The following is a 24634-nucleotide window of genomic DNA, read 5'->3' on the forward strand; positions in this document are numbered from 1 at the left end:
GATGGTGTGATAAAACAAAGGAGGTTATTCCAATTTTTTTTTTTTTTTTGTATATGTTGAGTTTGCTTTGTGACTGAGGAAGTGTTCAGTTTTAGAGAAGGTTACATGGGGTGCTGAGAAGAAGGTATGTTTTGTGCTTAGGGTGGAATGTTCTGTAGATAGCTATTAAGTCCATTTGAGTCACAACATCTGTTAGATCCCTTATATTTCTGTTAAGTTCCTGTTGGCAGATCTGTCTATTGGTGAGAGTGGGGTGTCCAAGTCTTCCATTATTAATGTGTGGGGTTTGATGTGTGATTTAAATTTTAGTAATGTTTCTTTTGCATATGTGAGTGCCCTTGTATTTGGGGCATAAATGTTCAGAATTGGGACTTCATCTTGGTGGGTTTTTTTTTTGTGTGATGAATATGTAATGTCCTTCCTGGTCTCTTTTGATTGATTTTAGTTTGAAGTCTATTTTGTTAGATGTTAGGGTAGCTACACCAGCTTGCTTAAGTCCATTTGATTGGAAAGTCTTTTCCCAGCCTTTTACTCTGAGGTAGTGTCTGTCTTTGAAGTTGAGTTGCATTTCTTGTATGCAGCAGAATGATGGACCCTGTTTCGTATCCATTCTATTAGCCTGTGTCTTTTTATAGACGAATTGAGTCCATTGATATTAAGGGATATTAATGACCAGTGATTGTTAATTCTTGTTATCTTTTGGTGGTAGTACGTGTGTATTTCCTTTCTTTGGGATTTGCTGTTGTGGAGTTATCTATTGCCTATGTTTTTGTGAGTGCATCTGACTTCCTTAGACTGGATTTTTCCTTCAAGTGCTTTCTGTGCGGCTGGATTTATGGATAGGTATTGTTTAAATTTGGTTTTGTCTTGGAATGTCTTGTGCACTCTGTCTATGGTGATTGAAAGTTTTGGTGGGTATAGTAGTCTGGTCTGCCATCCATTGTCTTTTAGTGTCTGTATTACATTTGTCCAGGACCTTCTGGCTTTCAGAGTCTCTATTGAGAAGTCTGGTGTTATTCTGATGGATCTACCTTTATAAGTTACTTGGCCTTTTTCCTTATTGCTCTTAATATTCTTTCTTTAATTTGTATGTTTAGTGGTTTAATTATTATGTGGCGAGGGGACTTTTTTTGGGTCTAGTCTATTTGGTCTTCTATAAGCTTCTTGTATCTTCCTAAGTATACCCTTCTTTAAGTTAGGAAATTTTTCTTCTGTGATTTTGTTGAATATATTTTCTGTGCCTTTGAGTTGGTATTCTTCTCCTTCTTCTATCCTTATTATTCTTAGGTTTGGCCTTTTCATGTTGTTCCAGATTTCCTGGACATTTTGTGTTATGACTTTTTTTTTTTTGACTGAGGAATCTATTTCCTCTATTGTATTCTCTACACCAGATATTCCATCTCTTGTATTCTATTGGTTATACTTGCATCTGAAGTTTCTGTTCATTTACTCAGATTTTCTATTTCCAGCATTCCCTTAGTTTGTGTCTTCATTGTTTCTATTTCAATTTTCAGGTCTTGAACTGTTTCCTTCACTTGTTTGCTTTTTCATGATTTTCTTGGCTTTCTTTAAGGGATTTATTGATGTCTTCTAAGTTTTTGTCTTTTCCTTAATTTCTTTTAAGGAAATTTTTCATTTCTTCTTTAAAGCCCTCTATCATCTTCTTAACGTTATTTTTAAGGTCACTTTCTTCTGCTTCTTCTATGTTGTGATTTTTTTTCTGGTCTTGCTGCTGTTGAACCACTAGGTTCAATAGGTGATGCCCTATTGCTCTTATGTTGTTGTATGTATTTTTGCATTGGTGTCTACCCATCTCTTCCTCCAGTAGGTCTAAGATGTGCCTGTGTCTGAGCAAGTTGCTCTTGGTCCAATCTGTGCTTGCTGTGTCTGTGTCTCAGGGAGCCACTCTTAGTCCAATCAGAGCTTTTTTTGTGTAATGTGTTTTGACCATATTCACCTTTCTTTTCCCAGCTCCACTTTTCCTTCCTTTCACACTCCAACTTTGAGTCTCCCACCCCACTCCTTCAAGGTCAATTTGTGTTGCTGAACTATTTTTGGATGAGTGGTCTTTTACTGAAACTTGATGGACTTATCAAGGGATACACTTTTAGAGAAAATTGATCTTTTCTCTACCAGCAGCTAAGAATTGTCAATAGCTTCTAGCCAAATTCTCCTTTTTTCGTGTCCAACTCCCCTTTGCATGATGGGATTTGATTTGGTTTAGGCTTATACAGGTCTTGAGCCTGTCACACCATTGTGAATTCATATGTGTGGCTACTGTGCAATGTCCAGATGACACTGATTTTTTCTGACTCGTACAGTCTCTTTTCACACTCTCTTTCACATGGTATGTTTAAAATCATATCATCCCCAAATAAGGATACTTTGACTTCTTTCTTTCCTATTTGTATCTTAATCTCTTTCATTTGTCTTATTGCTCAGCTAAAACTACAAGTACTATGTTGGGGGTGGGAAATCAAAATTGAGTGAGAGAAAAAGTAAAAAATGGTATTAAAAATTCCTTGTATAATGAAAATGAAAACATAACATTCCAAATTCTGTGGGATAAATGAAAGCAATCATAAGGAAATTTTGTAGAACTTTGTACTTATATTAAGAACAATGAAAGATCTCAAATTATTAACTTAACATGCACCTAAAGACTTAGGCAAAACAAGAATAATCAACACCTCCCAAAAGTAAATGGGAAGTGCTAATCAAAATCAAGGCTGGAATAAATGAAATAGAAACAGCAACACAAATATAAAGATTCAAGGTAACCATGAGTTGGTTCTTTAAAAAGATTGACAATCCTTTATTCAAACTAATCAAAAGAAAAAAGAATACAATCCAGTGAAATAAAATTAGAAATTACAGAGGAAACATTACAACACATACCGAGGAAACGCAGGCAATATTAAGGAAGAAGAAATGGATGAATTTCTTGAAGGGAATTAACTACCAAAATTTAATTGAGTCAATAATTTAAATAGACCTATAACATTCAATAAAACAGAAGCAGTTATTTAAAAAAATCTCCCAGTTGTAAAAGCCAGATGAACTCAGGCATAGAATTCTGCCAAACCTTTAGAGAACACTAATACTCCTAAAACTATTATGTTAAACAGAAAAAGACAAAATATTTCCAAGTTCTCTTTCCACAGCCATTGTTATCCTATTATCAAAACCTGACAATCCTCTTAAAAAAATAAAGTTATAGGTCAATATTCTTGATGAACATAGATGCAAAAATTGTCAATAAAATACTTGCAAACTGAATTCAGGAACATATCAAAAATATTATCCACCATGATAAAGTTGGCTTCATCCTAAAGGTGAAGAAATGGTTCAATGTATGTAAATTAGTAAATGTAATTTACCACATATGTAGATGGAAGTTTTTTGTTCTGACAACAACTCCCAAATATCCAGCAACTACTTCCCAAATTACAACACACAGGCTTATATTAATTATAAATGCTTAGCTGATAGCTCAGGCTTATTACTAACTAGCTCTTATACTTAAATTAACCAATAATTCTAATCTATGTTTAGCTATGTGGCTTGGTACCTTTTTTCAGTATGGCATTCTCATCTTGCTTCCTCTAGGTCTGACTAGCAACTCCTGACTCCACCCTTCCTCTTCTGGCTGGCTGCTGGCCAGTCATCATTTTATTAAACCAATTCAAGTGCCAAATCTTTACAGTGTACAAGAGGATTATTCCACAGCACACATAGAGTAAATGGTAGGAACCACATGATCATCTCATTAAATGTAGAAAAGGCCTCAAACAAAATCTGTCATCTCTTTATGATTAAAGTTCTGCAGAAAATAGAGATACAGGGGATGTCTCTCAACATAATGAAGGCAATATACAGGAAAAAAAAACACAGCTAACATCATCATAAACAAGAAAAGCCTCAAAGTATTTCAAATAAAGTTTCCTTTTTATTTTATTTTTTAGTAAATCACACAAAGTATTGTTTAGAATGGATGCTGTTTCCTTGATCTTGAAAGTAAGAAAAAATTTAGAATCAGTAAAGATACTGATATAAAATGAAAATGTGCTAAACAATATCTAATCACTGATAACTTTAAAGGCAATTGTACCCATAATATCTAATCAGTGTTCCTCCTTAGAGAGACATTTTTTTTTTTTTTCATGTAAGCATAGCTGTTGTCAATAGTTTTTATAGCAGGGCAGTGAAAATGTCTTCCAGAATTCATTGTTACCTTGTACTTTGTTGAATGTTACCAGAGGGTTACTATCAATATGAAGATTTAGTTCTGCTTGGGCAATATTTCATTTTTTCTTTGTGTACAATGGTTGGAAGGAAAATTTTACCTTTTAATGATGTTTTAGGTAGGATTTCTATTGTGAAGAGACACCATGACAATAATAACTCTTTTAAGGAAATCATTTAATTGGGGTGGCTCACTTACATTTTCAGAGGTTCAGTTCATTGTCATTGTCATCGGGAGCATGGTGATATGTAGGCAGATATGGTGCTGGGTACATCTTGATCAGAAGGATCAAGATGTAAGTGGACTGTGAGTGACACTGGGCAGTATCTTGAGCATAGGAGACCTCAAAGCCCGCCTCCACAGTGACATACTTCCTCTAACAAGGCCACGCCCACTTCAACAAGGCCACACCTCCTAATAGTTCCACTCTCTGAGATTTTGGAGGCCAGTTACATTCAAACTACCACATTCCACTTTCTAGTCCCCATAAACTTGTAACGATATCATAGTACAAGGTGCATCTAGTCCAACTTCAAAAGTTTCCACAGTCTATCATAGTCCCAACAGTATTTTAAAGTCCAAAGTTCAAAGTCTCTTCTGAGATTCATACAATCTTTTAATTGTAAATCAAAATCAAAACACAGATCACGTACTTCCAACATATAATGGCACAGGATATGCATCACCATCCCAAAACAGAGGGAAGGGAGCATAGTGAGGAAATAATGGTCTAAAGCAAGACTGAAAATCAGCTGGGCAAACCCCAAACTCTGCATCTTCATGTCTGATGTCAAAACACTCTTCAGATCTCCCAACTCCATTCAGCTTTGTTGACTGCAGCACACTTATTTCACTTCGGCTGGTTGCACTCCCTGTTATCAACTCTCTTGGGCAGGTATCCCACAACTCTGGCATGTCTGACATCTTGGGTTCTCCAAGACAATCAAGGCTCCAACTTGACAGCTTCATGCAGTGGCCTCTTTAGGCCTCCATTTAGGGACAACCCTGACATATACCTGGCCTCAGTGGCTTTCCTTTTTGGAGACAAATTCCATAACCTGTTTGTTTTATACTTAACTCTAAATTCAGAACCATGTGGCTGAAGCTGCCAAGTTCTGCTGCTTTCTGGGTCTGGAACATGGTCCCCTTGTTCAATTACATCTTTACCAGCTTTCTATTTTTGATTTTTACCTCCACTGCCTAAGCTTGGCTGTCCTTAAACTTGGTTTGTAGACCAGACTGACTGCAAACTCAGAGATCAGCCAGATTCTGCCTCTTGAGTGCTGGGATTAAAGGTATGCACCACCATACCCGGCTCTTAAGTTTTTCTTTAAATCCTTTTCACATTTTAGAAATTTAGCTGGGTAGGATCTTGCTCTGAGGTCACCACTCCCTTTATTCCATTTCTTAATCTGTTTATCTTCTTGAACACAGAATTTAGCTCTGTTCTACTTCCTATTGCCCCTTTTCTCTATCTGTACATTTTGTATTTTTATTTGCTCACCTTACCCTTTTTCATTATAAATCTTCATCATAGTTGACAATTAATAATCACAAGACAGAGTCTATACTAGGCTGTTTTGAGATTTCCTTTGCCAAGGGAATTAATTTAAAACTTTTCACTTTAGCCTCAGGCAGACTCTTAGACAAGGGCAAAAGGCAGCTGCATTCTTCGACAAAATATCACAATAATCTGTAGGCTATATAGTAACATCTTCTCTGAAACCTCACAGTTCATTTCATTTGCAGCACCATTCTTTCTATGATCCCCACAGTTCATATCATTCTCAGCACCATTGTCTTCCATGATCCTATTAGCATTGCCCATTAAGCAGTACTTAAAGCATTCCACTGCTTTCCTAACCCAAAGTACCATAAGTCCAAATTCCTCCTACCAAAAACATCGTCATCTATCACAGCAATACCCCAATCCCTGGTACCAATTTCTGTCTTAGAGTTTCTATTGCTGTGAAGAGACCATGGCAACTTTATATAGAAAACATTTAATTGGGGTGGCTCACTTACACTTTCAGAGGATCAGTCAGTCCATTATCATGACAAGGAATATTGTGGCATGCAGGCAGACAAGGTGCTGGGTACATCTTGATCAGAAGGCAACAGGAAGTGGACTGTGATAATGGATGTTGTCTTGAGCATAGAAGGCCTTAAAGCACCCCCCCCCCTGCAAAGTGACATGCTTCCTCCAAAAAGGCCACACCCACTTTAACAAGGCCAGACCTCCTAACAGTTTCACTCCCTATGAAATTATGAAATTACTGCAAATAATTTTAGAGAATGTTGAACTGTAGCAATGTTTGATTAATTATAGGAATTTTGTTTTGTTTTGTTTTTCATGACAGTGTTTCTTTGTGCATCCTTGGCTGTCTAGGAGCTACCTCTGTAGACCAGGCTGGCCTCAAACACAGAGAGATCCACTTGCCTCTGCCTCCTGAGTGCTGGGATTAAATGCATTTGCCACCGCCACCCAGTCATAATCATAGGAATTTGAATTCATTTATAATTGTAATAGGAGTTGTGTCTTTTAGAGATTTCAGAAATAGAGCAAGACATTGTCCTAAATTTAAAAAGAAAAACAGTCCCAGTTAGACAGATAATTCTCTATAGTAGTGCACTCAGATGTTTAGAAGATTGGCTAATAATGTCACCCAGGTAGGGTGGCAGCAGAATATCTAATAAGAGTGATTCATGTACCAGAATTAAATTAAGGATCAGATTTGGTATAGACTAATATTAACTTTCCCCTTCTTTTTTCAACAAATGGGTGTAGTTGCCTTTTCTGTGAAATGATGATTAAATTTGAAATTGTGAGAATTTAATCTTGCCAATTGTTTAAAGGGATACGGGTGTATAAATATCTTTCCACAGCCAGCTCATCTTGCGCAGACATAATATACCCATATTGTGTATATGTGTGTATGTATGTGTGTGTGTGTGTGTTTGTGTGTGTATACATTTGTAGGTGTTATGAAGAGTTGATCACTTTGAGTGGGCCACATCTGCAGTTTTTTTTTTAATCTTCTATGAATTCATTCCTGATATAAACCCATGAGGAACATTTTATGGTTGGGGGTCACCACTACACTGTATTAAAATGTTTGAAGCATTAGAAAGGTTAAGAGCGACTGCACTAAGAAATTTAGATGAATATTTCTGTTCTTTAGGGTAGAAAGATTGTAATCAGGATTTTTAAAGTTATATAATTATGGAATAAATAAAATAAAAGCTACATTTAGAAGACAACAACCAAAGATGTTTGCCACCAAGTCTGAAAATCTGAGTTTGATCCCTAGAAACTAACTTGGTAGGAGAGAACCAACTCCTGAACGTTGTCCTCTGACCTTCACATGCACACATGGTACACATGTGTATGCATGTGTGCATTCATACACATGCACACACAATAAGTATAATAAAAAATTATAAAAAGATAGCAACCAATATTTTTTGGAAACAATACCAAAACTTACCAGCCTACAAACAAACAAAAGTCTCTTTGCCCAGAAATATGTACAGTATATAGAAAAATTGTGATTAGTGGAGGGTCTCTCAGCTTAGATGAGGGTTTACTAGTCTTGAACCTTTGTTCACTAAACTTTATAAAGTACAGTTGATCTTGGACTTTTATGTGGGTTGTTTATATTATTTTCTTCCATTCTGTGTCTAAGGTACAGACAGGCTTTTATGATTTCTTGTTTCCTAGTCAGTTCATCTAAGTGCACTTTAGTGTTAAATTTTTGTAAGTGAAGGTGTTCAGAAGAAATATCCTTCAGATACTATCTAAAATATTATAAACATGCATTTTCTTATTTATTCTTAACATTTTAGGTATGCTATACCTCCGGAGCATGGAAAGCGACTTGAAAGATTAGCCCAAGGTAAAACTTGCTTTCAGTTTCTTACTTTATATGCTCTGTTTTGAGGTAGTTCAGCAGTTTAATTACTGTGTTTGTTTAATGTATGTCCTCTTCAAACTGGCTTTTAAATGTTGCCCTAATTAAACAATATTATTTATTTTCATATTAATTTGTGATGTTTCTTCTGTTACATAGTCTTCATAAGGGTTTTAGCTGACTGCTTAATATTTTATTGGGAAGTTAGAATTTCAATCAATTTTGACTATTCCTAATTCTTTCTTAAAGAATGCTGAACTTTATCTTGTTTTCTAGCCCCCCAAAGATGACAGCTGGTCATAAACTATTTGTAATAGCAAGTAGAGTTGAATTTGAGTGATAACTAGTAGCAAGCATTTTGACTTTCTCCAGGACTCACTCTTGAGTGAGCAGACCACTTCTCCTCAGGCATTGTATATGTTTTATTGTTATGTTAGATTTGCCTTTTATTAATATGACAAAGGACATTTCCCCTCCATGTTTCCTACTTCCACTTAAAAATGAATCAAAGACATTGAAAAAAACTCATTGGCTTGACAATTTGAACAGAAATTATTAATAGCATCTACAGCTTTTCTCCCTAATCCAAATTATAGGAAACTGTTAGAAGTAATAGTACAGGATCAACTTTGTAAGAAGCAGTGTTGTAATTTTGGCAGGCCACAGTGTTGTTTTTCTTTTTTTTAATGTATTTTATTATTACAGTAATGATAGCATTTTAATTGTGAGCTTGAACTTAGGGAATATTTTCATGAATACTGAAGTTGAATACTGTAGTGGTTGAATACTTCTCTGCATAACAGATTAGAGCAGAGATTTATAAGATGATTATCATAAATTCAGAATGTATAAGGCAATGTACTTTGTGCTAAAACTAAATGTTGAGCTCTTCTCTTCTCTATAATAACTATTTCAACATTTGTATTAACCTCATCACCAAAGAACTTAAAAAGGTGATAATATCAGCTTCATGGTGTGGGGTCTTACTCAATCTCATGTAAACTATGATAGATTATATCTCAGGGAGATAAAGGACCAGTTTTTTAATCAGTAAGGGCAACAAACTTGATGAATGAACAAGAACATGAAACTAAAACTGTTTTAGAGTATCATTTTGAGAAAGGAAACAAATGAAAAAGTCCTATAAGACAGTGAAGGATTTGTGTTGATGACCAGATACTAACCAGATAATTACAATGATAAAACAATGCAGTACATATGATAGAACATTATAGACTATCTTCATTAAGGCGACATCTGATACATAAAATAAAAAGCAGGTAGAGATACTTTCCATTATTTTGTCTGTATACCATAATCATAACAGTCACCTTTTATGCATGAGTGTATCCATTTTTGATTTCTAATAAAATCTTGATTTATTGTGACATCTATGAATATTTTATCTGAAAGCTATTAGTCCTGTATTTAACCAAGCCAGGAATTTGAATTTGCCTTTCAGTTGCTTTCTCTTTTTTTTAAGTGTGTGTGTGTGTGTGTGTGTGTGTGTGTGTGTGTGTGTGTGTGTGTGTGTGTGTGTTGGCTTAAGTATGGGAACATTTATATGCACGAGAGGTTGGTGTTGAGTGTCTTTTCCTCAATTGCTTTCCACCTTATATATTTAGGTAGGGTCTTTCACTTGCACCCAGACCTCCTCTATTTGGTTAGAATAGCTAGCTGGCTTAATCAGGAATCACTTTTATAGAGTGGCTGTAACACTTGATCAACATACATGGGTTCTGGGGATCAGAACTTTGGTCTTGATACTTGTATAACAACCACTTTTCCTGATGAACTACCTCCCTAGTCCTTGCTTTCTAATTTATGCAACACCCTTTCCCTAATATTATATGGACATAGGTATAATAAAAGTATGTAATTGTCTGCTTGGTATGTTCACTTGTAATGCCACTGCATTCTTTCCACTGTTAGGTTTGATATAGTTGAATTTCAAATCTGGAAGATAATGGAGTATAAAGTTTAATAAAAAATGACAGATCAAATGATTTTCAGTTTTTAAAACATCTACATCTTAGTCTCACTTATTATAGAAAAAGGGCAATGATTTTGCTGTTATATTAAATTAATTCAAAACCAGATTGAAGTAAATTGGAAATGTCATTGTTTTTTTTAATGAAAGTGTGTATTCCATTTGTCTCTTACTGTGAATAAAATACTGTTAGTTAAAAATATTGAGAATGACTTGCTTGCACTGGTGGAAATTTTAGTTATTGAGAAAAGATACATGATTTAGAATGATGTACAGCAAGTTTGGGAATGTGAGTGACTACCAGGGAGTGGATTCTTTTGTTTACCTGTGACAGTACATAGTCTGTCACCTTACTTATTGTTTGAACAGGTACTTTTCAATTAAGACTTTATAAGTTTGCATTTACTCAATTATTTGTTTTATTTTGTTTGACAGGTTAGTACTGTGTTTCTCATGCTGGCCTCTATGTCCTATACTTAGGAGATCCTTCTGTCTCAGCCTACTGAGTAGTTGGTATCATAGGTTTCAGCAGCTGCATCTAGCTACCACCTTATTTACAAAAGGAGGGCAAAATATTCAACAAAGGAGGGCAGAAGAGTAATTATTAGGAAGGACTAATAAATGAGCACATGAATTACAGTTAGAGACATATGTGAGTATGTATGTGCACTTTACTCCTGGTAGCAAACTTGAAGCCCAGGGAGTAGACTCTTTTACCCTGATTTGTAGACATCCCTTTGCTGGAGAGTAAAGTTCTATGGCTGGAACATAAGCAGCCATTCCCTCTATTTCCTGAAATTATATCCAAAATTTGTCATTTTCTTAGAAGTCATTCATAAGAACCTTGGCTTGGTCCTTGCAGTGCTGTCAGCAGAGAAATATAGCTGTAATATGAGCAACGAGTCATTTTGATCATGAACAGATTTGAAAATGACCTGTGTTCATATCTTTCTCTTTGAATGAGGATGATTTACTCTTATTATTTCAAAGTGATAAATATTATTCCCATAAGCATTCATTTATTGATGGTCTAAAAATGTCATTTGAAAATTTCTGACTTTGAAATATTAATAAATAAATAGCCCTGATTATAATAAAACAGTCAATCTTAAGGGGTTCTGTAAATATTTAAAAAAAAAAAAAAAAATGAAGTCTGTGCTGGAGAGATGGCTTAGTGGTTAAGAGAACTTGCTGCTCTTTCAGAGGTACCTGAGTTCCAGACCCCACATTGTGGCTCACAAATTTTCTCTAACTCCATTTCAGAAAATCCAACACCATCTTCTGACCTTTTTTGGTACTGGGCACAAACATGCAGGCAAAATGTTTATATATATATATATATATATATATATATATATATATATATATATAGTCTTTTAAAAAGAAGTAGTCCAGTGATAGACCTATCTTCATGCCTTTTTTTGCAGTTAGTGATCTATCAGCTTGAAATTATTTGTGTCTAATAAGTAGCTGGGACATGTTAAGAGTAGTGGAACAATCCCTAATTCTCTCCCTCCCCATAATTTGTTATTAATGAACTTACTATGTGTAATTGTATTTTGATCTTTACCCCTTTTTGGATACTGGGTCTTACTACATAGACAAGGCTGGCTTCAAACTCAGATATACCCACTTCCTTGGTCTCATAAATGTGGACATCATAAATGTATACATCACTACACCCAGCTAATCGTACTTTTTTGATAATCATATTTGTTCATAGTAGATTTAGGAAGAAATAATCTAGAAAGAGATTATCAGTTATCAAAGAGGAATTATCAAAGGAAATGAAGATTTCTGTGATTTTGAGCATATAATTAGGGTAGGGCTTAAGCCAGAAAAATCATCTAGTTATCTTTGTACCTGTTTGATTCTCATTATTTCTTAAAGAATTGTGATCATATGTACACATATGAGATCTGTCACATGTCAGGGAGAGAAAAAAGACTTACAACTAGGTAGTCTCTGAAATGCAAAAATAATCCATGTAAGAATAACCTACAGAACTTAAAATTGAGGTGGAAGTTTCTGCTCTGCTAGCCAATTTGATATTGAAAAGAAGAATAACTGGGGCTAGAGCTCAGTTTGTAGAGTGCTTGCCTTGAGTCCAGTCTCTAAGAACTGGTAGGTAGAACTGGGCATGGTGGTGCACACCTATAAGAGAACTGGGAAGAGAGAGAAAGGGATTAGAAGTCTGATGCCATCCTTCCCTACACAATTAGTTTGAGGACAGCCTGGGCTACATGAGACCCTGTCTCAGGCAAACAAAAAACTTTTCAATTATAAAAGGTACTCTTTTCAGGAGATAAATAGCAAGGCACTTCTTAGAGAAGTATTATCCTTGATCCAAAAGTCACTGTGAACTCTGTCTGGTACTCCTTTTTCAGCAGTGATTTGGGTTGATGGAAGAAATCCAGAGAAGTTTGAGGCTCTAATGTCTAGATTTCTTTTCACATACGGTAGCTCATTACTTCATAAGAAAATGTTAAGCAAACAGTTTATTAATTGTGTTTATGTTTGTATGTATGTGTGTGAATTGCATGGAGGCCATAGGGAAAGCTCTGGAAATCGTTTCTCTCCAGAATTTGGGTTCCAGGGATTGAACTGAAGTTTTGTGGCTTGGTGGCACCATCTTAGTGGTCCCCATAAGGAAATCTTGCTAAGAATTTCATCTGTCTCTGAAATTATTTCCTGAAGTTGCAATATTGATTTATTTTTTTTTTAAATTGAAATAATTTTTGGACACAAAGTGTTACCTTAAACTTGCTGTGTTGTAGATGGTGACCTGACCCTTCTGCCTAAGCCTGCCAAGTATTGGGATTATAGACATGAAAACCACACAGCATCTCATAGTTTCTTCTTTTGTTCTTTTCCTTATGTATCAGAGCTATATTTTTTTCCATCTTTTAATTTATTGTCATTTATTTATTGGTTGAGTTTTTATTTGGGGACAGGGCTTTCACTCTACAGCCCAGCCTAGCCTGTAACTCACTGTGTATTCCAGGTTGGCCTGAAACTTGTGATGATCCTTTTGTCTTATTCTCCCCAGTGCTGGGATTATTGTGGTGACATTACACCTGGTTCATTTTTCCTTTATTGCCACATTATGCTTATATATTTTGAGAGTTTAGTATGATAACTTGCTATATTGCAATAATTTTTCATGGCTGAATAATATTTCATTGTACATATTCCATGTTGTCCTTATTCATTCATCAGTTAATAGATAACTTCTATTTGTTTTCATTTCTTCTCAGTAGTGAAAAGTGCCCCATTGAACACTGGATTGTGGATTGTTTCTTTAGTATATGGATTTATGTATCTAGAAGTAGATTTCTATGTCATATGGTAGTTCTTTTTTAAATTTTTGTGTCTGTCTTGAGACATGTATATTTATTTCATTTGACTTTTATCTTAATTTTTGTTTCCTGTTGAGTTCCTTATATATTCTGGATATTAACCAGTTGAATGTTGAATGTTAGACAGGTCTTCTCTCTCTGTTGCTTGCTTCTTTTGCTGTGCAGAAGCTTGATAGTTTGATATTATTCCATTTGGTTTTTTCCTCCCGAGCCTTTGAGACCTCACCTTAAAAAACATTGTTTATATCATTGTCTTGAGATATTTTCTTTGAGTAATTTCAAAATTTCAGGTATTGAATTTAGGTATTGTGTTCATTTTGAGTTGATTTCATAAGGTAAGATGAAGGCGTCAGTTTTACTAGTATTGTTCACTGTGGGGGACCAGCCCCCACTTTTATTTACCCCAGGGACTCTTGAGGAATGAGGGATAAGAGACTTAGTTAGAAATAAAGAGAGGAGAGAAGCAGAGAGAAACACAGGATCACCTCAGGTGGGCCTCTGTCCTTATCCACTGGCCCAGAGCTTTCTTTATTCCAAAGGGCTATTTATAGCAATGCCAAGGGAAGGGGCAAAGGACCTCCCCCTAGCTAAGTACAGACAAGTGTAGACCCTTCCAAACACCTGCTACTCAGGCCCATAGTCCAATCAACCCTTTATGCAGTCCTGCTGGGTACAGCCACCAGGAAACTTCGTGGGCTCCAACAGTTCACTGAAGAAACTTTTGGGCTCTTGGCATTTATTTACATTTTGTAAGGCTTATATTAATAATGTAAATATATAGAAGTTATTAAACTGTGTCAAAAATACTATTTTAGTTAGGGTTTCTATTGCTATGAAGAGGCACCATGACCACGGCAACTCTTATAAAGGAAACATTTACTTGGGATGGCTCACTTATAGTTTCAGGGGTTCAGTCCTTTAGCTTCATGATGGGGAGCATGGCGTTGTGCAGGCAGACGTGCTGGGTTAGTAGCTGAGAGCCCTACATCTCGCAGGCAACAGGAAGTCGACTGACACACTGAGTGGTATCCTGAGCAGAGGAAACCTCAAAGCCCACCCCCACAGTGACACACTTCTTTCAACAAGGTCATATCCACTCCAACAAAGCCACACCTCCTAATAATGCCCCTCCCTGTGAGATTATGGGAGCCAATTACATTCAAACTATGACACATACTATGGTAAATTTCAACTATATTCAAAATAAATGATCTTTATCAAAGAGTATTCCTAATGCAGAAATAGATCTATACCTTTGACCTCCCAATTGCTTTTCTCCTATTTTCCTTTCTTTTGTTTTCTCTTTTTCCCTACATGGTTAATAAAAATTGGGAAATCCATACAGTGTTTATTGTGCCTAATTAAATATTATTACCCTTTGGATCGTAAACTTTCCCTCCAAACTTAAAAATTGTGCTTGTTTAAAGCATTATCATGTCTATGTACTTGAGTTATATGAGATATAATTTAAAGAGAACTTCTTGTTTTATAGATTTATTTATTTATTATGTGTACAGTGTTCTGCACTGTATACAGTCTGCACACCAGAAGAGGGCACCAGATCTCAATATAGATGGTTGTGAGCCACCATGTGGTTGCTGGGAATTGAACACAGGACCTCTGGAAGAACAGTCAGTGTTCTTAACCTCTGAGCCATCTCTCCAGCCCCAAGAATTTCTTAGTAATAACGAATATTTTACAAAACATAACCTAGTTGACAACATGGAAAACTTCATCAGAAAGAAGAGACGCTACTTTTGCATTTGTTTCTTTTCTAAAACAATTTAAAAAATACTGATAAATATTTTTGGTCAGATTTATTGGGTAAATTCCCTTTACACTCCAGTGAGTTTGGGCAAATGTATTCAGTGAAAAAAATCACCACTATTTTCATATCTTCCTGCATTTAATTCCTACCCAGTGTTGCTACAGTCTTGATCTGATTTCTGTTCCTATGGCTCTACCCTTTTTATAATATCTTGGGATTATTTAGGTAATATATTCCCCAAAATGTTTCCAAAAGACAACCATTACACAGGAAGAAGCCATTCCCTATTCCTTACCTGTATAATTCCTCTGTGGAATCTAGGTTATGGTTTTCCCTCTATCTCTATGTATTCATCTTTTCTGAATAGCCATGCACAAGGATTAAAACAATGTGTGACTTTTAATGGCTTTAATTCCTTTTTAATTGAAAGTAGATTTTTCCCATATATTTTCTGATTATGGTTCCCATCCCCCAACTCTTCCAAGATTCCCCCGACTCCCACTCATCTAAATCCGCATCCCTTCTTTCTCTCCTTCATTACAATATACATAGGCATCTAAAAATACAGTAAAGTAATATAAAATAGGATAAAAACAAACTGGAATAGGACAAACCAAACAAACTACCAGGAGAAAAAAACACAAGAAACACATATAGATGCACACACATTCACATGCACAGAAATCCCATAAAATACATCACAAGAAACTATATCTTATCTGCAAAAGACCTGTAAGTGCAAATGTTACATCTCCCGAGGGAAAGATATCCTGACTCTCAGAAGTCAGGCTATACCTCCAAGTGTTAATAGCTCTTGAGGGAAAGGTATCCTGACTTTTCAGGAAGTCAGGCTATATACCTACAGCTGTGAAGGGAAGGTATCCTGGATACTTACAGCTGTGAGAAAGGTATCTTGACTTGTTGGGAAGTCAGGCTGTAACTACAGCTGTGAAAGGATGGTATCCTGGATACCTACAGCTGTGGAGGGAAAGATATCCCGACTTGTGGGGAAATCAAGGTCATGCCTACAGCTGTGGAGGGAAAGGTATCCTGACTTGTCTGGAAATCAGGCTATACCTGAAACTGAGTTCTGTTGGGGGATGGCCTCCCTGCAGGGTGTGGCAATCCTGCTTCTCTCCGAAATGGAGCCATTACAGCTGAGCACTGATACTCTCTGCTAAGGGAGTTTCCCATCCAGCAGAGATGTCTGTTGGTTCTCAGCTTCAGCCCAAGTTGTTACTTCTGCTAAGGGAGAAATCTCTATAGAAATGTAGCAATCTGCTCAGGCTCCAGCAAAAAGTTGTTACTTCTGCCTTGCTCCCCTAGGAAATTTCCCAGCAGAGGTGTCCATTGCTTTTTTAGCTCCACTCCCCAAGGGAGTTTCCCAGCAGAGCGGAATCTCTGCTGGGAAAACTCTGCTCTGGTGAAAACTCTTTGAAGAGAGAGTGGCTGCCTCTGGCAGCATGGAGAAGGGCAGCTGCCAATTAAACAGGCATACGGATTATATAGGGCTTCTTAGGGGTGGGTCTTTTCAGGGAGAAGATTTTCAGGGAGGGAATTGGTCAGATTTCAATGCCCTTGAGCTTGGATAAGTTCAGATTGGCTAGATTTCATGCCCAGGGATTGGTTGATTTTGTGCTCAGTTGGTCAAGGGCAGATTTGGCTCTGGTTTCAGGGCCAAAGTGTGTATCTTTCACTGGCCTTTTTTAGCTCTAGTTTCAGGGCCAGGGTGTGTTTGTTCCACTGGCTCTGGTTCCGGGGACAAAGTGTGGTTTTTTGGCTCCGATTTCAGGGTCAGGGGTTTCAGGGTTAGGGTTGTGTTTCTTTGGTTCTGGTTTCAGGGCCAAAGTATGTTTCTTTCACTGTCTCTGTTTTCAGGGTCAGGGTGGGCTTCTTTGGCTGGCCCTTTTGTCCTAAAATAGGGGTAAAAAGAAAAGAAAGAAAAAAAAATAGTGCCCAGCCAAAGCATTATAAAACAAACAACCTCCAAAAATTCTGGTGAAAGGATGTTTACTATTATTTATACAGAGTTTTGCAGGATGGTTTTCACCTCAAGTAGGATGTCTCTCAAGTACCTTTTCTTCACATCTGTACCAAATTGGGAGAGAATTTTGTTACTTTCAACACTAATGCAGGTTTTATATATTTTAGTTTCTAAATGAAAACAAACCAAATGATGTAATGCTACAAAAGCCAAGGCATTAGGAAGATGTGGCAGGATTATCTTGCATGTTTTTCTACCTGTCGTATGTTGTTGGTGCCCAAATATATGAGGTGTTCTGTGGCCACAGGATTGAAGTATTACTAAAGACCTTCTTGAAACTTCTTCCTCTGAGGATTATGAAACAATTACTGGTCCCATTAATGTTTGATTTGACAAATAAGTAAATGTTATAGAATGTTCCAATAGTAACATTAAATCATGGGAACTTTCAGAGAACATTTCTTATAAATGAATTACTGTCAAATACATAAGGAAAGTAAAGAATTTAAGATGGACTCAGAAAGATATATTTGATGAACTTATTTGCAGAAGTCCATTTGGTGACTGATGTTCTTAAGTGGAGTTTTACTCTACTGTTATCTTTTTTGGTGAGATCTTAATTATTTTTTTGCTTTTTACTGACTTTGACAGACCTTAATATTGTTTATGAAAGCCAGACCTCACTCTTTCAGGTATTGTTTTTGTTTTGAGCAGTAGTGTGGTTATGTATCAAATTAATTGTTTTTGTAACCTATGAAGTGAGAGTATGAGTACACATGCCTTGTACTCAATTTGTGCTGGCTCTAATTTCCAAGATGTGGTTAAATATATTTCTGATAACACCCTGTAAATATAATTTCTCAACCAATGTGAAATTTGTAACATACTGCACATTACCTTCCTTCAGTGGTTTTCCAATTCAAGTTAAATTTTGACATGTTTCCCTGTTGTTCATGTCCTGATTACAAATCCAATTCAGAAGCAAATTAATAGACTCTTCTTTCTTCAGTGATTTTAATTTAAAATTCAATTCATATAGTGTAGCACAAAGTTACAGATTTGGAAAGCCTGATAGATCTATTTGAACTGTATTATTAAAATTTTTGCATGGGTTTGAATTTGGAGACCACCCAGAGTTGGGTGCTTTACCCTCTCTGAAGGTAAGACTTAGAACATCTTACTGTGTCGACTTAATCATTACATTGGTACAGCATTTTCTCTATGCTCACTAAAGTTTTACTTTGTGTTTACATTTTATGATTATTAATCATGGTAAAGGCTGCTGTGAAATGACCCCATAGGGAAAAGTTATGTCTTTATTTGTGTCAGTCTTGTGGAGAATAGTAGTAGTTCCCAATGTCTCCACAGAGACTTGATTTTGTGAACTCCTCTCCCTCCCCCCTCCCTTTCCTGCTTTTAAACAGGTGCAGGTGCTTACCCAGAATATACTTAAGAAAAAAAGCCAGATTATTTAAAAAATTAATTATGCAAATGTATGTCTGTATATGTGTAGGGTGTGTGCAAGTCAGTGAAGGTGACCCTGGAAAGCAGATTTCCTGGAGCTAAAGTTACAGGTGGTTGTGTGCCTCCTATCATGGTGCTAAGAACTAGACTCTTGGGTCTTCTGAAAGAACAGTATAGACATTTAACTGCTGAGCCAACTGTCTAGCCCCCAAATGTACTTTTTTCTACCAAGTTGTTACTTAAATTCTCTTGTTTCTCTCCTAGCTGTTTGCTTCCACTCCCCCCAACCCCCAGCCCTCTGTCTGCCCATCTCTGTGGGCATCTATCCCTCCTTCCCTCTCTATCCCTTCCTATATATGGGCTATGGCCTTACTCCCCACTGAAGCATAAGCAAATATTTAAATCACTTAAAAAATTTCTGGGAAATTATTCTACAGGGATAAGATGGTTGGGGATTAAACACTTGTCTACAGCTTGTGGCTCACAGCTGAGAATAGCTGTGAATGCAACTAACACAAAATTGAAACATTGTGAATTTTTTTTGCAATTAATTGGATGAGTACTAATGAGATTTTCATCAAAGTAGACTACTCTGAGTTGGTCTGTAGAGCTCCAGGGCTCACTAGATAAGTAATAATCTGGCAGGTCTTCCCTTCATTTTAGACAGTGTGGTCACACAGCACCTTTGCTACCTCCCTCTGGATAGGCATCATCCCTGGTGTCCTCTTGTTTCCTCCGGATCTGTCCTCTTATTATCATATATCTCTTGTCTTTCTCCTCAATGTAACTTGTTTTCTGCTTTCTTTGGTGAGATCTTTGAGAGAGAAAGGGCTGAACAGGATATCAAACATGCCAGTTTTCATTTTCCTTTCCTTTGTATCACCAAGGTAATGAGAGTATGCCTTAGCAAGATTGAAGGCAGTGATGGAGAAAATCAGCCATGACCTAAAGCATAATACACTGTTAAATGTATGTTTAAATATTGTAGCATGAATCTTAAAAGGTCTGGAGCCAGGTATTGGGGTGAATGCTGAAAGATCAGAGAAACAGAATAAGCCACATCCAAACTCACCTTGCCAACTTCTCAGCTGATCCTGTCTCCTCAAACTGGAAGCCTCTGAGTCCTCATCCGAATGGATCTCAGCTGAACTGCTGCTAAAAGCTAAAAGCTTAAAAAGGTTCTAGTTCCTGGTCCTCATGCCTTTTATACCTTTCTGCTTCCTGCCATCACTTCCTGGGCCATCATTTTCTGGCCTCTATGTCTAATCTAGTGGCTGTTCTGTTCTCTGACCCTAGATAAGTTTATTAGGGTGTACAATATATTGGGGGACATAATATCACCACAATATACTGTTGAATAAAAGATTTCCTGAATGTTTAGCTTTCCTCTCTTAAGACCTCTCCAAAATCAGTTCCCCACATATATAGCTGGTAAGGCAAGTTTCCAAGCATTTTTTTTATGTTGACTAAGAAGGGATTTTTAAAAATCAAGTTTTTTAATTTTATTTATGAGTTTTGAGTGTTTGCTTGCTTATATGTGTGTATGTGTACCATATATATTCTTAGTACTCTAAAGGTCAGAAGAGAGCATCAGATCCCCTGGAACTTGAGTTACAGAAGGTTGTAAGCCACCATGTGGGCGCTGGGAACCAAACCTGGGTCCTTTGCTAGACCAGCAAGTGCTGTTAACAGTTTAACCCTCTCCCCAGCCCCTAAAATAATATTATTTCTACTTGATATATAGTAATTATGGATGGATATTGTATATTCTGACATCTCCAAACACTTATACCATGCTCAGAAAGGGGAAATCTGTCATTTAAGAAATATATCATTTCTTTTTGTGATTTTGAAATATTTAATTAGTTGTTGTCAAGCATAGTTATAGACTACTACAGGTTAGTAGTGGTTAGTATGAAGTTAATTTGAAGGAAACAAAGAATGATGGGGACTGTTTGGTTTGTACTGTACGTTGGGCTTTTGGGAGCAAATGCTTTCAGAATGATTAGTTCTCCAGAGGATAGTTCTTCAGAATCACCAATGAGTGATTTGTCTAGTAAATGCATTCTTACTCTCAGTTGTTGCTTGAATAGTAAGGCTCTTTACTATATTGGGCAACTGGAGTTCAAATATGTATCTAATTGAATTTTTTTCCTAAAGTTTAAACAATTTTATACTTATAAAAGTAATTCTTGCCGGGCGTTGGTGGCGCACGCCTTTAATCCCAGCACTCGGGAGGCAGAGCCAGGTGGATCTCTGTGAGTTTGAGGCCAGCCTGGGCTACCAAGTGAGCTCCAGGAAAGGCGCAAAGCTACACAGAGAAACCCTGTCTCAAAAAAACCAAAAAAAAAAAAAAGTAATTCTTGGTAAATATTTTGAAAAGATTAGCCTTTTGACATAAATTATATCACTTTTAAAGAATTATGACTTGAGTTGATTTTTAGTAAGAGTTGTCAGAACATTAGAACTCAAGTATATTTTAAAAACTATATGAAATCTTATTTTAACTGACCCTTATTTACTCTTCATCTTTAGGCTTTTTCCCTAGCAGCTCCCAAGGCTGTGATGCATTTCTCCGCCACAAGATGACACTGATTTCCCCCTCAGTGCTGAAGAAGTATGGCATTCCCTTTGACAAGGTTTGTCCTTGTTAGGCTTTCACAAATAGATTTTTCATTTTGTGGTATTTGTATTTAGGATGAATTTAAAGTGCAGTACTATATCTTGGATTATTAAATAACACTTATGATAGATGAAGAGAAATTTAAGGTCATGTTCTATAACATCAATAACTAATTTGTCTTAACTGTTTATTTCATTTTAAAATATATTTACTAGTGTTTATATTAATTTTTTATTATTAGAGAATTTCATACATAAATATAATATGTTTTGATAAAATCCACTCACTGTTCTCTCCCATCCAGAGCTTGCCTCCCAACCATTTTTCCCTCCAAACCTAATGTGCTTTTTTTAAAAAAAAAAAAAAAAAAAAAAAAACCTCACAGTCTACTTAGTGAGTTATATATCTGCATGGGTGTAGGATCATGTACTGGAAGATGGATAGCTTCTCAAGGGCCACACATTGAAAAAGAACTGATATCACTAGATATCAGTTGCCAGTACCTCTTCAGCTAGGGTGGGACTTCTTGATCTGAGATCTTCTTCATCCATACTGAGATTATGGCTTGTTTGATTTTGTACAGTTTTTGTGTACACAATCATAACTGCTTTGAGTTCATGTGTGAATCATGGTGCTGTCATGTCTGGCAAATACTGATTTTCTTCAAATATCTACTTTCTCCAGCTCTTATCTTTCTGTTCCCACTTCCAGAATGATTTTTAAGCTTTGTGGGGAAGGGGTGTGATATAGACACTCTTATTTAGTGCTGAACATTCCATGGTCTCTTAGTCTTTGCACACTGGCCAGTTGTAGATCTCAATGTCTACTGACTAAAGGTTGAGAAATGCACTAATCAATGGCTATAAAGCAAAGAACTGTACAGGAGAGCAATTTATCATTATATCCATTTATCAGAATAATTCTGATAGGTCTTCCCCTGGAGCCTATGACCTAGCCAAGCAAGAAGTTTGCACTCAATTAATGGTACCAGGCATACCTTTCATCCTGTGGGGTGAACTCTAAATCCAAGCAGATAGTGCTTGGTTGCTACTGTAACAGTTGTAACACTATTACACAAATGAGTTTATCTTGCCAGCTCAGTGTTGTTTCTCTCAGGGTTCAAAGCTGGGTAAAACTGTTGATGACTTTTCTTTCTTAGTAGTGTTCATATAACCTTTTAGTGCTGTGGAAGCTAGCCAATATGGATGAAGATGCTTCCATGTCAGTACCAGCATGATTTTTTTCAATGTTTGTGAGTCAAGTATGTGGTGTCTACATCAAATTGTAGAGGGCAGTCACAAGCAATGGCAATAGCTGTAATGTTTGGGGCAAATGTCTAGGATACCTTATTGACCAACAACTCAGAGATAACCCCTATTTGACACTGGGCTTTTTTACTTGATAGTATCATTTTATCTAGGGGAGACATTGTCCCCTCATTAATTATAGGGTAACTCCATTCAAACTCTTTATGTACACATCTATTTTTGGAAGCTTCTAGATACTAAATCACAATATACCATTTAAAAAGTTATTTAATATTAATTATCTCACCTATACTCAATTTCTCTACCCTCATATCCCATCCATCTATCTCATTTAATGTTTCATACTGTAACTCCTCTTTTCCCCTTCAAACACCTGTATTCTGTTTTCTGTCTCTTGAAATCCACTCTCCTTCCATGACTGTTACTAGGCTATTTTCTTTGAGTACTCCAGTTTAAACAAATATTGAAAGATTCAAAGCCAGCATTTAGCACCCACTTGTACTAATGAATGTGTGTTGGTATTTTTTTGGGTTTGCGTTACCACACTCAGAATGGTTATTTATAGTTCGACCCATTTTTCTGTGAATTTCACAATTATGTTTTTCTTTATAGCTGAGTAACATTCTATTTATAGGATGTTTTCTTTACACATTTTTTTCAGTTGGTAGGTATCTAGGCTGCTTTTATTTCTTAGCTACTGTCAATACCACAGCAATGAACATGGAGGAGCCAATATCTCTATAGTAAGATACAGAATCCATTGGGAATATACCAGAATTCAGTAATGCTGTAACGGGGTCATATTATATATCTATTTCTTCTAACCTTTTGAATTACCTCCATACTGATTTCCATAATCCAAGTCTTTCATACATGGGGATTTGACTTTTGTGTGGAGTCAAAATTAATATCTAATTTCATTCTTCTACATGTAGCTCTCTAGTTTGACCAATACTATCTGTGGAAGATTTTTTTTTTTTCTCCAATGTGCTTTTAGCTTCTTTGTCAATTGTCAGGTAGCTGTAAAAGTGTTGTCAATAGTCACATAACTGTAAGAGTATGAGCTCATGTCTGGGCTCTCAATTTTATTCTATTGATCAATGTATTTGTTTTTATGACATTGCCATACTGTTTATATTACCATAATTCTATAGTATATTTCTATAGAAATCAATGATGATGATACTTTTAGCAGTGTTTTTATTGTTCAGTATTGTTTTGACTATCCTAAGTCTTTCATGTTTCTGCATGAATTTTGTGATTCTTACCTTCAATTTCTGTGAAGAATTACATTGAAGTTTTGATGAAGATTGCATTGAATCTGGTAATTGCTTTTGATAACATAACTGTTAATCCTGCCAATCTATAAACATGAGAGGACTTCTCAGCCTCTGGTATCTTCCTTAATTTCTTCCTTAAAGATTTCACTGTACAAGTTTTTCAGTTCCTTAGCTTGCTTTATATATGATATGATTCTCCTTGGGACTCCCAGCCCACAAGTAATGACACAGAAACTAATTAATTATCAAAACTCAGCCTTAGCTTAGGCTTGTTCTCAACTATCTCCTATAACTTAAATTAACCCATTTATATTAATCTATATTTTGCCACATGGTGTTACCTCTCTTTCATCATGCACCTCCTATTTCCTCTGTATGTCTAGCTGATAACTGCCTTTCTACTGCCCAGAGTTCTCTCTCTTTGCTTGGAAGTCCCGCCTATACTTCCCACCTAGCTATTGGCCATTTAGCTTTTTATTACACCAGTCACAGCTATACGTCTTCACCCAGGGTACAAATATCCCACAACACAAATACATACATACATATGTATGTAAATGATTTTTAAAATCTATTTCATTCCTTTTAGGTATTTATGGATTGGATTGTTTGCCTGATTTTTTTCCCCAGTATTTTTGTTATTGCTATATAGAAAGTCTATTGATTTTTGTTTGTGAATTTTTTTCTGAACATATTTATTGGCTGTAGCAGTTTTCTGGTGGTCTGTAGGTTCCTTTATGT

The 24634-nt window shown here is 36.2% G+C and overlaps 1 protein-coding gene across 5 annotated transcripts in view; it reads left to right on the forward strand.

Annotated features, from left to right (window-relative positions):
- Positions 1–24634, forward strand: part of Kdm4c (lysine demethylase 4C) — a 196988-nt gene that overhangs the window by 54794 nt on the left and 117560 nt on the right. For all 5 annotated transcript variants that reach the window (XR_005090854.1, XR_003734985.2, XM_028873963.1 and 2 more), the window contains 2 exons: positions 8093–8142; positions 21258–21361. Coding sequence is in view for 3 of the 5 variants with exons in the window: in XM_028873963.1 (XP_028729796.1) it covers positions 8093–8142; positions 21258–21361 (154 nt within the window). In the remaining 2 variants the exon portion in view is untranslated. The remainder of the gene's footprint in view (positions 1–8092; positions 8143–21257; positions 21362–24634) is intronic.

This window comes from Peromyscus leucopus, chromosome 2 (assembly GCF_004664715.2).
Source record: "Peromyscus leucopus breed LL Stock chromosome 2, UCI_PerLeu_2.1, whole genome shotgun sequence".
NCBI lineage: Eukaryota > Metazoa > Chordata > Mammalia > Rodentia > Cricetidae > Peromyscus > Peromyscus leucopus.